This window comes from Pseudorasbora parva, chromosome 9 (genome assembly GCF_024679245.1).
Source record: "Pseudorasbora parva isolate DD20220531a chromosome 9, ASM2467924v1, whole genome shotgun sequence".
Classification (NCBI taxonomy): Eukaryota; Metazoa; Chordata; class Actinopteri; order Cypriniformes; family Gobionidae; genus Pseudorasbora; species Pseudorasbora parva.
The window spans coordinates 48,846,643-48,861,266 of NC_090180.1; the positions used below are offsets into that span (position 1 = coordinate 48,846,643).

Below are 14,624 nucleotides of genomic sequence, written 5' to 3' on the forward strand. Positions count from 1 at the left end.
GGTTAAGTTTCTGAAGCTGTTAACCCAGGTTTAAGTTTCCTAAAGCTGTTTAACCACCTATGATTTTAATCTGTAGTTTATGTTCATGTTAACTTCTGGATCACATGATTGTTTTTTTATCATTAAACACTCTTAAATCATCTCACAGAACCCCTCAGCTTTATTTCTGTACTGATCACTGTGTGTGTGTGTGTGTGTGTGTGAGTGTGTGTGTGAGTGTGTGAGTGTGTGTGTGAGTGTGTGAGTGTGTGTGTGTGTGTGTGTGTGTGTGTGTGTGTGTGTGTGTGTGTGAATAACCAACCTGTAAAAAAGGCAGATTTTCTTCTTATTTATTTAAAGTCAGTTTTTTCTTTTATTTTGTTGTTGTTGTAAATAGCCTAACTAACCAGCATAAAGTCAGTTTTTCTTCCGAAAACAATTTCAAGCTCATATTTAATTGTCGGAGTTTAGTTATGGAAGATTCCCTTCAGACGGAGCTGATCTGAGAGGCAGGACTCTCCCACCGGATCCACCAGGAAGAGGAGGCAGGAAGCCACGGCGAGCTGGAGATCCCGATTGCTCTCCGGATCTCTTCCAGCTGGGAAGCCCGTCAGGAGGAGCCAGAAACATGGAGCTGGTTCTGGAAGGGAGCCGTGATGCCGAGCCGGAGAGCGTGAGTCGAAGCGATGGCGGCGGGAGGAGATCCGGTAACGTATTTCTTCGGCTCATTCCCGCAGCTTGGAGCGTGATATCCGGTGAGTTTTCCGTGAGGCTCATCTCGTAGGACTGCGTTGGGTTCTGCCGCGGCTCGGAGTCGGAGCGTAACCGCGGAGAACCGTCCGCTCGGAAGCTAAAGATGTTTTCTCCATCGGATCCGGGAGAGTTTGTTTTGAGCTCGATGTCCGAGGGCGACATGCAGGATACCGGCGATGGCGGAGCGCTCCGATAACGGCTCCCATCGCGGCTCAGATCGGTGGCGATGATGATGATCTGGCGGCCCCGGGCCCGGCAGGACTCCAGCAGAACCGCCAGCGTGTCCGGGTCCTGCGCGTTGATGGCGTACACGAGGGCCGACGCGCCGGAATAATCCTCCATGCTAGCATCGGCACCGGCGGCGATCAGCTCGGCCGCCACCGCGGCTCCCGCCCGCTCCATGCAGGCGTACATCAGAGCCGTGCGGCCCGTGCGGTCCTGGAGGTTCGGCTCGGCCCGGTGGCTCAGCAGGAACCGGATCAGCCTCAGCATGTCCGGCGCGGTCGGATCTGCACGGAGAGCTCTGCAGGCGGCCAGAAGAGCCGTCTCTCCTCTGGAGCTCCTCTGGTTGACCTGAGCTCCGCCCTCCACCAGGAGGCGCACCAGCCGGAGTTTACCCAGCCGAGCCGCACCGATGAGCGGACCGCCGTCCAGCAGGAGACCCGCCGGATCCATCCTGCGGAAAACACGCACACAACGTCACAATCATCAGGCACAGTTATGATCGAAAAACTCTTAATTTGCATATGATGTCACAATTATGCGACGAATCGAAATTATGACATTTTAATTTGACATATTAAGTCGTAGGCTAATTATGCAATAAAGTCGAAATTATGACTGAAAAACTCTACATTTACATATGCCACAATTAATAATTAAAACTAAAAATTATAAAAATAAAATTTAGTCGAAATTATGACATTTAAAATTGACATACTAAGTCAAAATTATGCGATGTCGAAATTGATGTCATAATTATTCAACAGTCAAAATTGACATGTCAAAACTTACATATTTAGTCATAATTATGCGATTGTCGAAATTATGCCGACAAATTTATTTGACATACAAAGTCAAAATTATGCAATAAAGTCGAAATTGCCATGTCATAATTATTCAATAATCAAAATTGTCACGTCAAAATTTACACATAAAACGTCAACATTATGACCAAAAATTTAAATTGACATCATTATGCAGTCAAATCTGACAAACTGTGTAATTGACTGTCAATTTAGACTTTAAGTCAAAATTATGACTAAAGTTTAACATTTTTATAATGTTATAATTGAAAAGTCAAAATTGACATTATACAATAAAAAGTCAAAATTGACACATTTTTTCAATTGACATTATGCGATGTCAAATCTGACAAAAAGTTAAAATTGTCATAGTCATGATTATTCAATAAAGACAATGATAACAATCATGCAATGATGACAGTCAATTATGCAATAAGAAGTTGAAACTATGACAAATTAACAATTGACAATTTTGCTATAAATAAAAATTTAAACATACTGTCATAATTTCTACTTTTATTACAATTATGAGAGTCAAAATGGACATTAATATGTCACTTATTGAATCAAACATGAAGGAAGAACTTGTGGTTTAAGGGACTCAAACCGTATGATGAAAATAAAATCCCTTCGGTGTCATATTTATAAAGTAAAACTTCAAATAGGAGGAAAAGGTAATAAGAAAAAAGTCAAAATTGTGAATTATTAGTAGAAAGTCATGATTGTGAGAAGTCACGATATGCCAAAACAGAATTGACATTCAAAAAGCGTTTTTACGGTCTGAATTATGAAAAGCATGATTTAGGCAGCAGAAATGTTTTGATGTGACTGTATATAATAATCATGAGCGGTGAAGGTCAGCCGCTCTCCTTCATCTCTACAGGAGGCGCTCTATTCTCAGACCCCACGCTTTATGATCATCATCATTCAGAATATTACACGCAATAAATCAGTTTATGAAACAGATGATGAGGTTATGATGTTCTCACACAATACAGTCAAAGCTTTGGGTTTAATCAGACTGCATTATATTGCTATATTTTCTTTTTCATGGCATCATATGAAAGCTCAAGGGAAGCAACAAAAGTAAATCATATGGACCTATTATCATTATATTACATATACAAATATGATATTTGGCTTACACTGTACATGAACAAAAGAGAATTAAATCTTAATCACAATTATTTGCACAACGTTTATCATCAGCACGAAATTCCTGATCATGACAGGCCTAATTATGACATTTTATTTATGTATTAATGTCATGTATTCATAACAATGCACAATTAGTTCGTATTAAGTGATAATATGTGAAATTGTAAAGTAATGGTATTGAAATTTACCTGTATATTTTGCTGATGATCGTCTGACACGAGCGGTGACTGGAGCTGAAGAGAGACACTGAACACGATCTGTGTGTGTGTGTGTGTGTGTGTGAGTGTGTGTGTGTGTGTGTGTGTGTGTGTGTGTGTGTGTGTGCGCGCTTGTATGTGTGTATTCCTCCAGAAGTGTGTGTTGTTTTTCTGTATCTGTGCTGTTATGATACCACAGCTCTTTTTTGTAAGTGTATGTATGTTTACTAGGGCTGTCAATCTATTAAAATATTTAATCGTGATTAATCGCATGATTGTCATGAGCTAACTTGCAATTAATCTCATGATTGTCAATAGTTAACTCGCGATTAATCACGATTGTCATGGGTTAACTCGTGATTAAACGCATGAATGTCATGGGTTAGCTCGTGATTAATCGCATGATTGTCATGGGTTAACTCGTGATTAATCGCATGATTGTCATGGGTTAACTCGCGATTAATCGCATGATTGTCATGGGTTAACTCGTGATTAATCGCATGATAGTCATGGGTTAACTCGTGATTAATCGCATGATTGTCATGGGTTAACTCGTGATTAATCGCATGATTGTCATGGGTTAACTCGCGATTAATTGCATTGTCATGGGTTAATTGCATTGTCATGGGTTAACTCGTGATTAATCGCATGAATGTCATGGTTTAGCTCGTGATTAATCGCATGATTGTCATGGTTTAGCTCGTGATTAATCGCATGATTGTCATGGGTTAACTCGTGATTAATCACATGATTGTCATGGGTTAACTCGTGATTAATCACATGATTGTCATGGGTTAACTCACGATTAATCACATGATTATCATTAGTTGACTCGTGATTAATCGCATGAATGTCATGGGTTAACTTGCGTTTAATCGCATGAATGTCATGGGTTAACTTGCGTTTAATCGCATGAATGTCATGGGTTAACTCGCAATTAATCTCATGATTGTCATGGGTTAACTCGCAATTAATCTCATGATTGTCATGGGTTAACTCGCGATTAATCTCATGATTGTCATGGGTTAACTCACGATTAATCGCATGAATGTCATGGGTTAACTTGCATTTAATCGCATGAATGTCATGGGTTAACTCGCAATTAATCTCATGATTGTCATGGGTTAACTCGTGATTAATCACATGATTGTCATGGGTTAACTCGTGATTAATCGCATGATTGTCATGGGTTAACTCACGATTAATCACATGATTATCATTAGTTGACTCGTGATTAATCGCATGAATGTCATGGGTTAACTTGCGTTTAATCGCATGAATGTCATGGGTTAACTTGCGTTTAATCGCATGAATGTCATGGGTTAACTCGCAATTAATCTCATGATTGTCATGGGTTAACTCGCAATTAATCTCATGATTGTCATGGGTTAACTCGCGATTAATCTCATGATTGTCATGGGTTAACTCACGATTAATCGCATGAATGTCATGGGTTAACTTGCATTTAATCGCATGAATGTCATGGGTTAACTCGCAATTAATCTCATGATTGTCATGGGTTAACTCGCAATTAATCTCATGATTGTCATGGGTTAACTCGCGATTAATCTCATGATTGTCATGGGTTAACTCACGATTAATCGCATGAATGTCATGGGTTAACTTGCATTTAATCGCATGAATGTCATGGGTTAACTCGCAATTAATTTCATGATTGTCATGGGTTAACTCGCAATTAATCTCATGATTGTCATGGGTTAACTCGCGATTAATCTCATGATTGTAATGGGTTAACTCACGATTAATCATGATTGTCATGGGTTAACTCGCGATTAATCTCATGATTGTCATGGGCTACCTCGCGATTAATCTCATGATTGTCATGGGTTAACTCGTGATTAATCGCATGAATGTCATGGTTTAGCTCGTGATTAATCGCATGATTGTCATGGTTTAGCTCGTGATTAATTGCATGATTGTCATGGGTTAACTCGTGATTAATCACATGATTGTCATGGGTTAACTCGTGATTAATCGCATGATTGTCATGGGTTAACTCACGATTAATCACATGATTATCATTAGTTGACTCGTGATTAATCGCATGAATGTCATGGGTTAACTTGCGTTTAATCTCATGATTGTCATGGGTTAACTCACAATTAATCTCATGATTGTCATGGGTTAACTCGCGATTAATCTCATGATTGTCATGGGTTAACTCACGATTAATCGCATGAATGTCATGGGTTAACTTGCATTTAATCGCATGAATGTCATGGGTTAACTCGCAATTAATCTCATGATTGTCATGGGTTAACTCGCAATTAATCTCATGATTGTCATGGGTTAACTCGCGATTAATCTCATGATTGTCATGGGTTAACTCACGATTAATCGCATGAATGTCATGGGTTAACTTGCATTTAATCGCATGAATGTCATGGGTTAACTCGCAATTAATCTCATGATTGTCATGGGTTAACTCGCAATTAATCTCATGATTGTCATGGGTTAACTCGCGATTAATCTCATGATTGTAATGGGTTAACTCACGATTAATCATGATTGTCATGGGTTAACTCGCGATTAATCTCATGATTGTCATGGGCTACCTCGCGATTAATCTCATGATTGTCATGGGTTAACTCACGATTAATCACATGATTGTCATGGGTTAACTCGTGATTAATCACATGATCGTCATGGGTTAAATCGCGATTAATCGCATGATTGTCATGGGTTAACTCGTGATTAAGCGCATGATTGTCATGGGTTAACTCACGATTAATCTCATAATTGTAATGGGTTAACTCGCGATTAATCCCATAATTGTAATGGGTTAACTCACGATTAATCCCATAATTGTCATGGGTTAACTCACGATTAATCGTGATTGTCATAGGTTAACTCGCGATTAATCACATGATTGTCATTGGTTAACTCGTGATTAATCGCATGATTGTCATGGGTTAACTTTTTTATTATCAGGCGATGAATTTCTGTCATGAAAACCTACTTTTTCAAACTATTCCTAGACTGTTCCAAGCACACAGACACACACACACACACACACACACACACACACACAAAAGCATTTTGATAAACCTTTCTTGAATAACGCACAAACTAATTTAAAAAAGAGCATGTCAAATTGGACGCAAGGCTATATCTCCGCAACACTAGCGTATTCAGACCAAATTTGGTACGTCATCACCAAGCATGACCTAAGGCTACATGTAACGTTTCAGCACAGCGCCACCTCCTGGTCAGGAGATATGAAAAATGGCTATTTTTGATTATAACTTCTGAACCCAAAAAAACTGGTCTCTTTTGATTCAGTGCAGCACACTGAGTCGAATGATGCACAATTTTACCATATCGGCTGTTCCCATTTTTAATTTTGTCGTAAGATGTTGTATTTTATGAATACGTTACCATATCGTTCCTAAACTCGGTATGTGGACCATCCCCTAAAAGGAAGGTAAGGCAAGGCACGTTTATTTGTACAGCACATTTCATACCCAATGGCAATTCAAAGCACTTTACGTAGAAATGTGTTAAAGTAGTGATAACATTTGCATGATAAATAAGAATACCATGTGTAGGAATTAAAAATAAAAACAAGTATAATAAAGAGATTTTTTTTAAAAAGAACAACTCAAAAGGTTTCAAAGCATTGCCACCTTGTGGCCAAAAATTATGATAAAAAAATGCGAATAGCTTTTGATTCATTTGGCCTATTTTAATGAAACTGGTCTCTATAGACTCCTTTATTCGTGCCGAGAACATTGATACCAATAATGCCATATTCAGTCGAACTTCCTGTTCGCCGTTTTGAATTTCTGTGAGAAACAACTTTTTTTACACTTTTCCTACATGTTGATCCGATATTCATCAAAATGGTCTCATCTTCAGACCATGTGACCTTTATATGTGTCACTGGCTCTTCTCACTGACCACACAACATCACTTTGGTAACAGCGCCACCTACTGATCAAACCTGATACGCATATTACAAATCATTCTTCAGCCTAAAATAATCCAAAAATGTCTTTAATTGCTCTGTATTTCATGCTTTTTCGTGCATGCAGCTGTATTAAAAAGATATTTCAAGTAAAATAAAGTATGTTTACGAGCTGTTTAATTCATAATATGATCACTGTAATAGTCTTGTATATAATCCCTGACATGCTTGACGGTTATAGAGCCAATTATGAGAACTAAAGCAGTTCAAGGGGAAGTTAAGGGGAAGGTGTTTATCTGCCCAACCATCAGTAATTTTCCACTGCCTCTGTGAAAACCTTGAGCTTCCAGAGCATTCTTGCTCTCTGATTGTCCTTCTTGGTACATTTCCACAGTCTCTCAAGTGCTTGAGAACATTTCTTGGACTCTTTGCTGAGTCATAACCCTTTGTGTGTGTGTTTGTACAGGTATGATCCTCCACACGAACTAATATCAGCTGTTTAAAACATTAATGCATTGGAATTCTGCTCTTAAAATAGCAAAATAAAGCATATGCACTTCTGATATGAGGGTTATGTTATTATTGTCTCTCTAAAGCATAGATGCAGCAAAATAAAGCATGCATTAGTATATTAACTACCAGGATGCGTGCTTTATTTGACTGCATCATTAAATGCATGTGTGCATCTTACAGGACAGATTGTTCCAGACGTTCTGCTTTTGTCTGACGGATTCCAGAATCATAAACCATCACATTTAGCCCCACGAGTCGAAGAATCGAGAAGGTGTCGTTAACTCCTCCTCTAACTCCGCGCGATAAACGAGCCCGTGGCGCGCGACCAATGAGAAGCAAGTGCGCCACACTTTCAGACAGGTCATCTGAGCCTGCGCACATTCGGGACGCATCAGCTGCTGAGGATTTAAAAGCACTCAAGTCTTCGCTCAGAGATACTTTTTTATTCCGCTCGGGAAACTTTAAAGGTATGTCTAATGCTGACATTATGATGCTATTCATGCATATATTTAATGCAAGTTCAATGCAGTAGTCTTTATTTAAACTGGACGCATGTATCTGCTGTTGCAGGTTTATATCATCATGCAGGTCCGTATAAACAGCGCGGATGTGAAGTACACAGAGACGCACATCGAGTCCCGCTACTGTTACCACACAGCATCTGTGAGGAGAGATGGAGACGCGCTTACTGTAAGTGCAAAACTCATGCGTGTGTGTGTGTGTGTGTTTTATTAGCAGATTATCAAAGTTGCATTTCATTTTCTTCCTTGTTGGAGTCGCTGACATGCTGTTAAACAATTATTCTACACACTCCAGCTAACAGGCGTTCTCTTAAAGTTCTCTTAAAGGGACAGCTCACTTAAACATTCTGTCATCGTTTAATCCTCATGTTACGACTTCCTTTCTTCTGTTGAGCGCAAAAGAAGATATTTTGTAGAATGTGGATAACCATACAGTTGTTAATCCTATTGACTGACTTTTCCATGCTATGGAAGTCAATGGGGACCAACAATTGTTTGGTTAGTAAAACAAGGGAACACATTTTATAGTGTGCACAATTTAGTGAAAAAAGTGAACAAATTATATTGTGCGCATAATTTAGTGAAACGAGGGAACAAATTATATCATGCGCATAATTTAGTGAAACGAGGGAACAAATTATATTGTGCGCATAATTTAGTGAAACGAGGGAACAAATTATATAGTGCAGATAATTTAGTGAAATGACGGAATGAATTATATAGTGCGGACAATTTATGAAACGTCGGAATGAATTATATAGTGCGCACAATTTATGAAACGTCGGAATGAATTATATAGTGCGCACAATTTATGAAACGACAGAACAAATTATATAGTGCGCACAAGTTATGAAACGACAGAACAAATTATGTAGTGCGCACAATTTAGTGAAACGACGGAATGAATTATATTGTGCGGACAATTTAGTGAAACGACGGAACTAATTATATAGTGCGGACAATTTAGTGAAACGACGGAATGAATTATATAGTGCGGAAAATTTAGTGAAACGACGGAACTAATTATATAGTGCGGACAATTTAGTGAAGCGACGGAATGAATTATATAGTGCGCACAATTTAGTGAAACGACGGAATGAATTATATAGTGCGCACAATTTAGTGAAACGACGGAACAAATTATATAGTGCGCACAATTTAGTAAAACGACGGAATGAATTATATAGTGCGGACAATTTAGTGAAACGACGGAACGAATTATATAGTGCGGACAATTTAGTGAAACGACGGAATGAATTATATAGTGCGCACAATTTAATGAAACGACGGAATGAATTATATAGTGCGGACAATTTAGTGAAACGACGGAACAAATTATATAGTGCGCACAATTTAGTAAAACGACGGAATGAATTATATAGTGCGGACAATTTAGTGAAACGACGGAACAAATTATATAGTGCGGACAATTTAGTGAAACGACGGAATGAATTATATAGTGTGCACAATTTAGTAAAACGACGGAATGAATTATATAGTGCGGACAATTTAGTAAAACGACGGAATGAATTATATAGTGCGCACAATTTAGTAAAACGACGGAATGAATTATATAGTGCGCACAATTTAGTAAAACGACGGAATGAATTACATAGTGCGCACAATTTAGTAAAACGACGGAATGAATTATATAGTGCGCACAATTTAGTAAAACGACGGAATGAATTATATAGTGCGGAAAATTTAGTGAAACGACGGAATGAATTATATAGTGCGCACAATTTAGTAAAACGACGGAATGAATTATATAGTGCGCACAATTTAGTAAAACGACGGAATGAATTATATAGTGCGGACAATTTAGTGAAACGACGGAATGAATTATATAGTGCGTACAATTTAGTGAAACGACGGAATGAATTATATAGTGCGCACAATTTAGTTAAACGACGGAATGAATTATATAGTGCACACAATTTAGTGAAACGACGGAATGAATTATATAGTGCGTACAATTTAGTGAAACGACGGAATGAATTATATAGTGCGCACAATTTAGTTAAACGACGGAATGAATTATATAGTGCACACAATTTAGTGAAACGACGGAATTAATTATATAGTGCGCACAATTTAGTGAAACGACGGAACGAATTATATAGTGCGGACAATTTAGTGAAACGACGGAACAAATTACATAGTGCGCACAATTTAGTAAAACGACGGAATGAATTATATAGTGCGCACAATTTAGTGAAACGACGGAATGAATTATATAGTGCGCACAATTTAGTAAAACGACGGAATGAATTACATAGTGCGCACAATTTAGTGAAACGACGGAATGAATTATATAGTGCGCACAATTTAGTAAAACGACGGAATGAATTATATAGTGCGCACAATTTAGTGAAACGACGGAATGAATTATATAGTGCGCACAATTTAGTGAAACGACGGAATGAATTATATAGTGCGCACAATTTAGTAAAACGACGGAATGAATTATATAGTGCGCACAATTTAGTGAAACGACGGAATGAATTATATAGTGCGCACAATTTAGTGAAACGACGGAATGAATTATATAGTGCGCACAATTTAGTGAAACGACGGAATGAATTATATAGTGCGCACAATTTAGTAAAACGACGGAATGAATTATATAGTGCGCACAATTTAGTAAAACGACGGAATGAATTATATAGTGCGCACAATTTAGTGAAACGACGGAATGAATTATATAGTGCGCACAATTTAGTGAAACGACGGAATGAATTCTATAGTGCGCACAATTTAGTGAAACGACGGAATGAATTATATAGTGCGCACAATTTAGTGAAACGACGGAATGAATTATATAGTGCGCACAATTTAGTGAAACGACGGAATGAATTATATAGTGTTAAAGGGGGGGTGAAACACTCAGTTTCAGTCAGTGTCATGTCAATCTTGAGTACCTATAGAGTAGCATTGCATCCTGCATATCTCCGAAAAGTCTTTATTTTTTTTATAATTATATAAGAAAGATGCGCTGTTCCGAGTCTTTCCGAAAAAAGCCGAGCGGGTGGGGGCGTGTCGTGTGAGTGGAGCTAAATAATGACGTGTGCAGCAGCACGCTGCAGTGAGGAAAGTGATTCGCTCTGTGAGGAAAGTGATTCGCTCAGTGAGGAAAGTGATTCGCCCGCCGCGTGAGGAAAGTGATTCGCTCTGTGAGGAAAGTGATTCGCTCAGTGAGGAAAGTGATTCGCCCGCCGCGTGAGGAAAGTGAGTCGCTCTGTGAGGAAAGTGATTCGCTCTGTGAGGAAAGTGATTCGCTCAGTGAGGAAAGTGATTCGCCCGCCGCGTGAGGAAAGTGAGTCGCTCGGTGAGGAAAGTGATTCGCTCAGTGAGGAAAGTGATTCGCCTGCCGCGTGAGGAAAGTGAGTCGCTCTGTGAGGAAAGTGATTCGCCCGTCGCGTGAGGAAAGTGCTAATACAGATCGACCGCCGGCCTATCAGTGGGTAAGTCAGTAGCTACTGGTTATATCACCTGTTTAGCATCCTACAAGCCAGCGCGTTGATGGGCGTAGCCTGTTGCTTTCGCTCTCTCCCTTGCTCTCTCTCACGCGCTTCCGGTAGAATTGTCCGTAAGGCCCATACAAGGAAATTCCGCCCCCACTAACGTCAATGGGAACGCATGATCTCAAAAAACTTGCCGAAACTTATGACTAACCGGAAGTAGTATTTTTGACAAAGAAATACTCCCATCAAACGTCCACCTTAACTTTTGAAACTTTGTCTATGTTTAGTATGGGATTCCAAGTCTTTAACAGTGTAAAAAGATCAGTATGCATGAAACAGCATTTCACCCCCCCTTTAACAATTTAGTAAAACGACGGAATGAATTATATAGTGCGCACAATTTAGTGAAACGACGGAATGAATTATATAGTGCGCACAATTTAGTGAAACGACGGAAAGAATTATATAGTGCGCACAATTTAGTAAAACGACGGAATGAATTATATAGTGCGCACAATTTAGTGAAACCACGGAATTAATTATATAGTGCGCACAATTTAGTGAAACGACGGAATGAATTATATAGTGCGCACAATTTAGTGAAACGACGGAATGAATTCTATAGTGCGCACAATTTAGTGAAACGACGGAATGAATTATATAGTGCGCACAATTTAGTGAAACGACGGAATGAATTATATAGTGCGCACAATTTAGTGAAACGACGGAAAGAATTATATAGTGCGCACAATTTAGTAAAACGACGGAATGAATTATATAGTGCGCACAATTTAGTGAAACCACGGAATTAATTGTATAGTGCGCACAATTTAGTGAAACGACGGTATGAATTATATAGTGCGCACAATTTAGTGAAACGACGGAATAATTTCTATAGTGCGCACAATTTAGTGAAACGACGGAATGAATTATATAGTGCGCACAATTTAGTGAAACGATGGAATGAATTATATAGTGCGCACAATTTAGTGAAACGACGGAATGAATTATATAGTGCGCACAATTTAGTGAAACGACGGAATGAATTATATAGTGCGGACAATTTAGTAAAACGACGGAATGAATTATATAGTGTGCACAATTTAGTGAAACGACGGAATGAATTATATAGTGCGCACAATTTAGTGAAACGAGGGAATGAATTATATAGTGCGCACAATTTAGTAAAACGACGGAATGAATTATATAGTGCGCACAATTTAGTGAAACGAGGGAATGAATTATATAGTGCGCACAATTTAGTGAAACGAGGGAATGAATTATATAGTGCGCACAATTTAGTGAAACGAGGGAATGAATTATATAGTGCGGACAATTTATGAACACATGCCTCTAAATGTAATAAATGTGCCTTGTGAGAACAATCAGATAAAACACAGGCAATATCTTTTCCCTTCAAGGTTGAGTTTTCGTCCGAGCTTCACTGGAACGGAACCATGCAAACTACTTCCACACACACTTCTCCACACACACTTCTCCACATGACCCTGTCCTAGTTTAACATGGCCACACTGTGCTATAATCCTGTGTGTGTTGTCCAGGTGACTCCGTCCTGCACTGAGTTCAGCTTCCGCACGGAGAGGAAGGTTCCCCGGCTGGGCGTGATGCTGGTGGGATGGGGCGGGAATAACGGTACGACGGTCACCGCTGCGGTTCTGGCCAATAAACTGGGTCTGACCTGGGAAACCAAGACCGGTGTGAAGGTACAGAGTCTCACATTTAGCTAACTGGGCCAATGTTTTGAAGTTGAAACAGATTTACATTAGACCTCAAAGCAGCGACCCAATACAGTATCCTTACAGCAAACAAACATTTAAAAAAACAGGAGCAAACAAGGAAGCAGCCGCAGACCAACTGCAAAAATGAGTAAAGACATTTCGAGTCCAAAACGGTTGAAAACACATAAAAACAATTGTTGTATAGAGCCAATTTCATGTTTTGTTTGATTATAGCGCCACCAATTGGCACATTCCAACCACTTTTTGTGTGTGCCCTTATACATAATTTGAGTTATAGACACTCGGGTGTGGGTTATTTTTTATACACTCATTAATACAAATGTCTATAACTTTGATTGTATTTGTATTGTATTTGATTGTATTTTTTGGCACTTACTATCAAAATTTGGACATTTGGCCTTAAACATTTTGTCACCCCGTTATGATTAAGATTTTCCTATGGTGGTTTCGTCTCGATCGGACATACTAAAGTGTTACCGAATTGACTATGACCACGTCAGGCTTATAAAGCATACTAATATATTTGCACATAAAACACCACAACAAAAATAAGCATAACATAACCATAACCCAAAAACATGGAGCGAATGCAATATTACTCCAGGATTAGTATGGATGCTCAACCTTTACCTTCAGCAGAACGCGGGTAACAAGCTCCTGCTAGTCGACGGCAGTCTGGCATTAGTTACAGCAATCTTTGTTTTGTCCTTCTTTCAGAAAGCGAATTATTACGGCTCATTGCTGGAATCCTCCACGGTGTGTTTGGGATCCGATCAGGATGGAGAGGTTTACGTTCCCTTCAGAGATCTGCTCCCGATGGTTCATCCCAATGACATCGTTTTTGACGGTAAACAGAGCCCTTTAAAGTGTGTAAACATCGCATCGTTTCATGGTGGGCGGGGCTTAGCTGGAGGCAAAAAAAGGCACTGTGTAATGTTGGCAAGCGGGTTTTTGGAGGGATTTTTTAAACAGGATGCAGAAGAAGGTTCGAGCTGTCCGAATATGTCTGCAGGACCGTGACGGCTATTTGTGTAAATGAATTATGAACTACTTTCGGGTGGTTTGGGGAATTTTGTCAAGGCTTATTGTCTAATGTAACTATGATTAGCAATGTGGATTATTTTAAGAGGATGGCACACACATCTATCGCTGCATGTTTGTTTAACATTTAAGCTAGCTAACGTTGGTGCGCTGAAGGTTGACAACTTTTCACCTAATAACAGATTTTATTAATCACCTATAAACCAGAAATGTGTTGATTTGTACTAGATAAAACCAACATATGCATAGATTATTTGACCTGATATGAAGTGTGCACTGCAAACA

General features: G+C 39.1%; 2 protein-coding genes across 2 annotated transcripts in view; one reads left to right on the forward strand and one right to left on the reverse strand.

Annotated features, from left to right (window-relative positions):
• Positions 1–262: 262 nt before the first annotated feature.
• On the reverse strand, positions 263–3,147 carry LOC137089801 (ankyrin repeat domain-containing protein 34C). Its single transcript, XM_067453371.1, has 2 exons — positions 3,104–3,147; positions 263–1,408 (listed from the first exon to the last, which is right to left on the reverse strand). Exon 2 carries the CDS (start codon positions 1,405–1,407, stop codon positions 451–453), a length of 957 nt encoding a protein of 318 aa, XP_067309472.1. The 5' UTR covers position 1,408; positions 3,104–3,147; the 3' UTR covers positions 263–450.
• Positions 3,148–7,866: 4,719 nt separating this feature from the next.
• Positions 7,867–14,624, forward strand: part of LOC137089348 (inositol-3-phosphate synthase 1-A-like) — an 18,690-nt gene continuing 11,932 nt past the window's right edge. The window contains exons 1-4 of the mRNA XM_067452919.1: positions 7,867–8,020; positions 8,124–8,243; positions 13,101–13,262; positions 14,016–14,145. Coding sequence (XP_067309020.1) covers positions 8,136–8,243; positions 13,101–13,262; positions 14,016–14,145 — 400 coding nt within the window. The 5' untranslated portion in view covers positions 7,867–8,020; positions 8,124–8,135. The remainder of the gene's footprint in view (positions 8,021–8,123; positions 8,244–13,100; positions 13,263–14,015; positions 14,146–14,624) is intronic.

Bases quoted from the DNA above. Each gene is read 5' to 3' on its own strand.
- LOC137089801 (XM_067453371.1), bottom strand. From the start codon at position 1,407: ATGGATCCGGCGGGTCTCCTGCTGGACGGCGGTCCGCTCATCGGTGCG.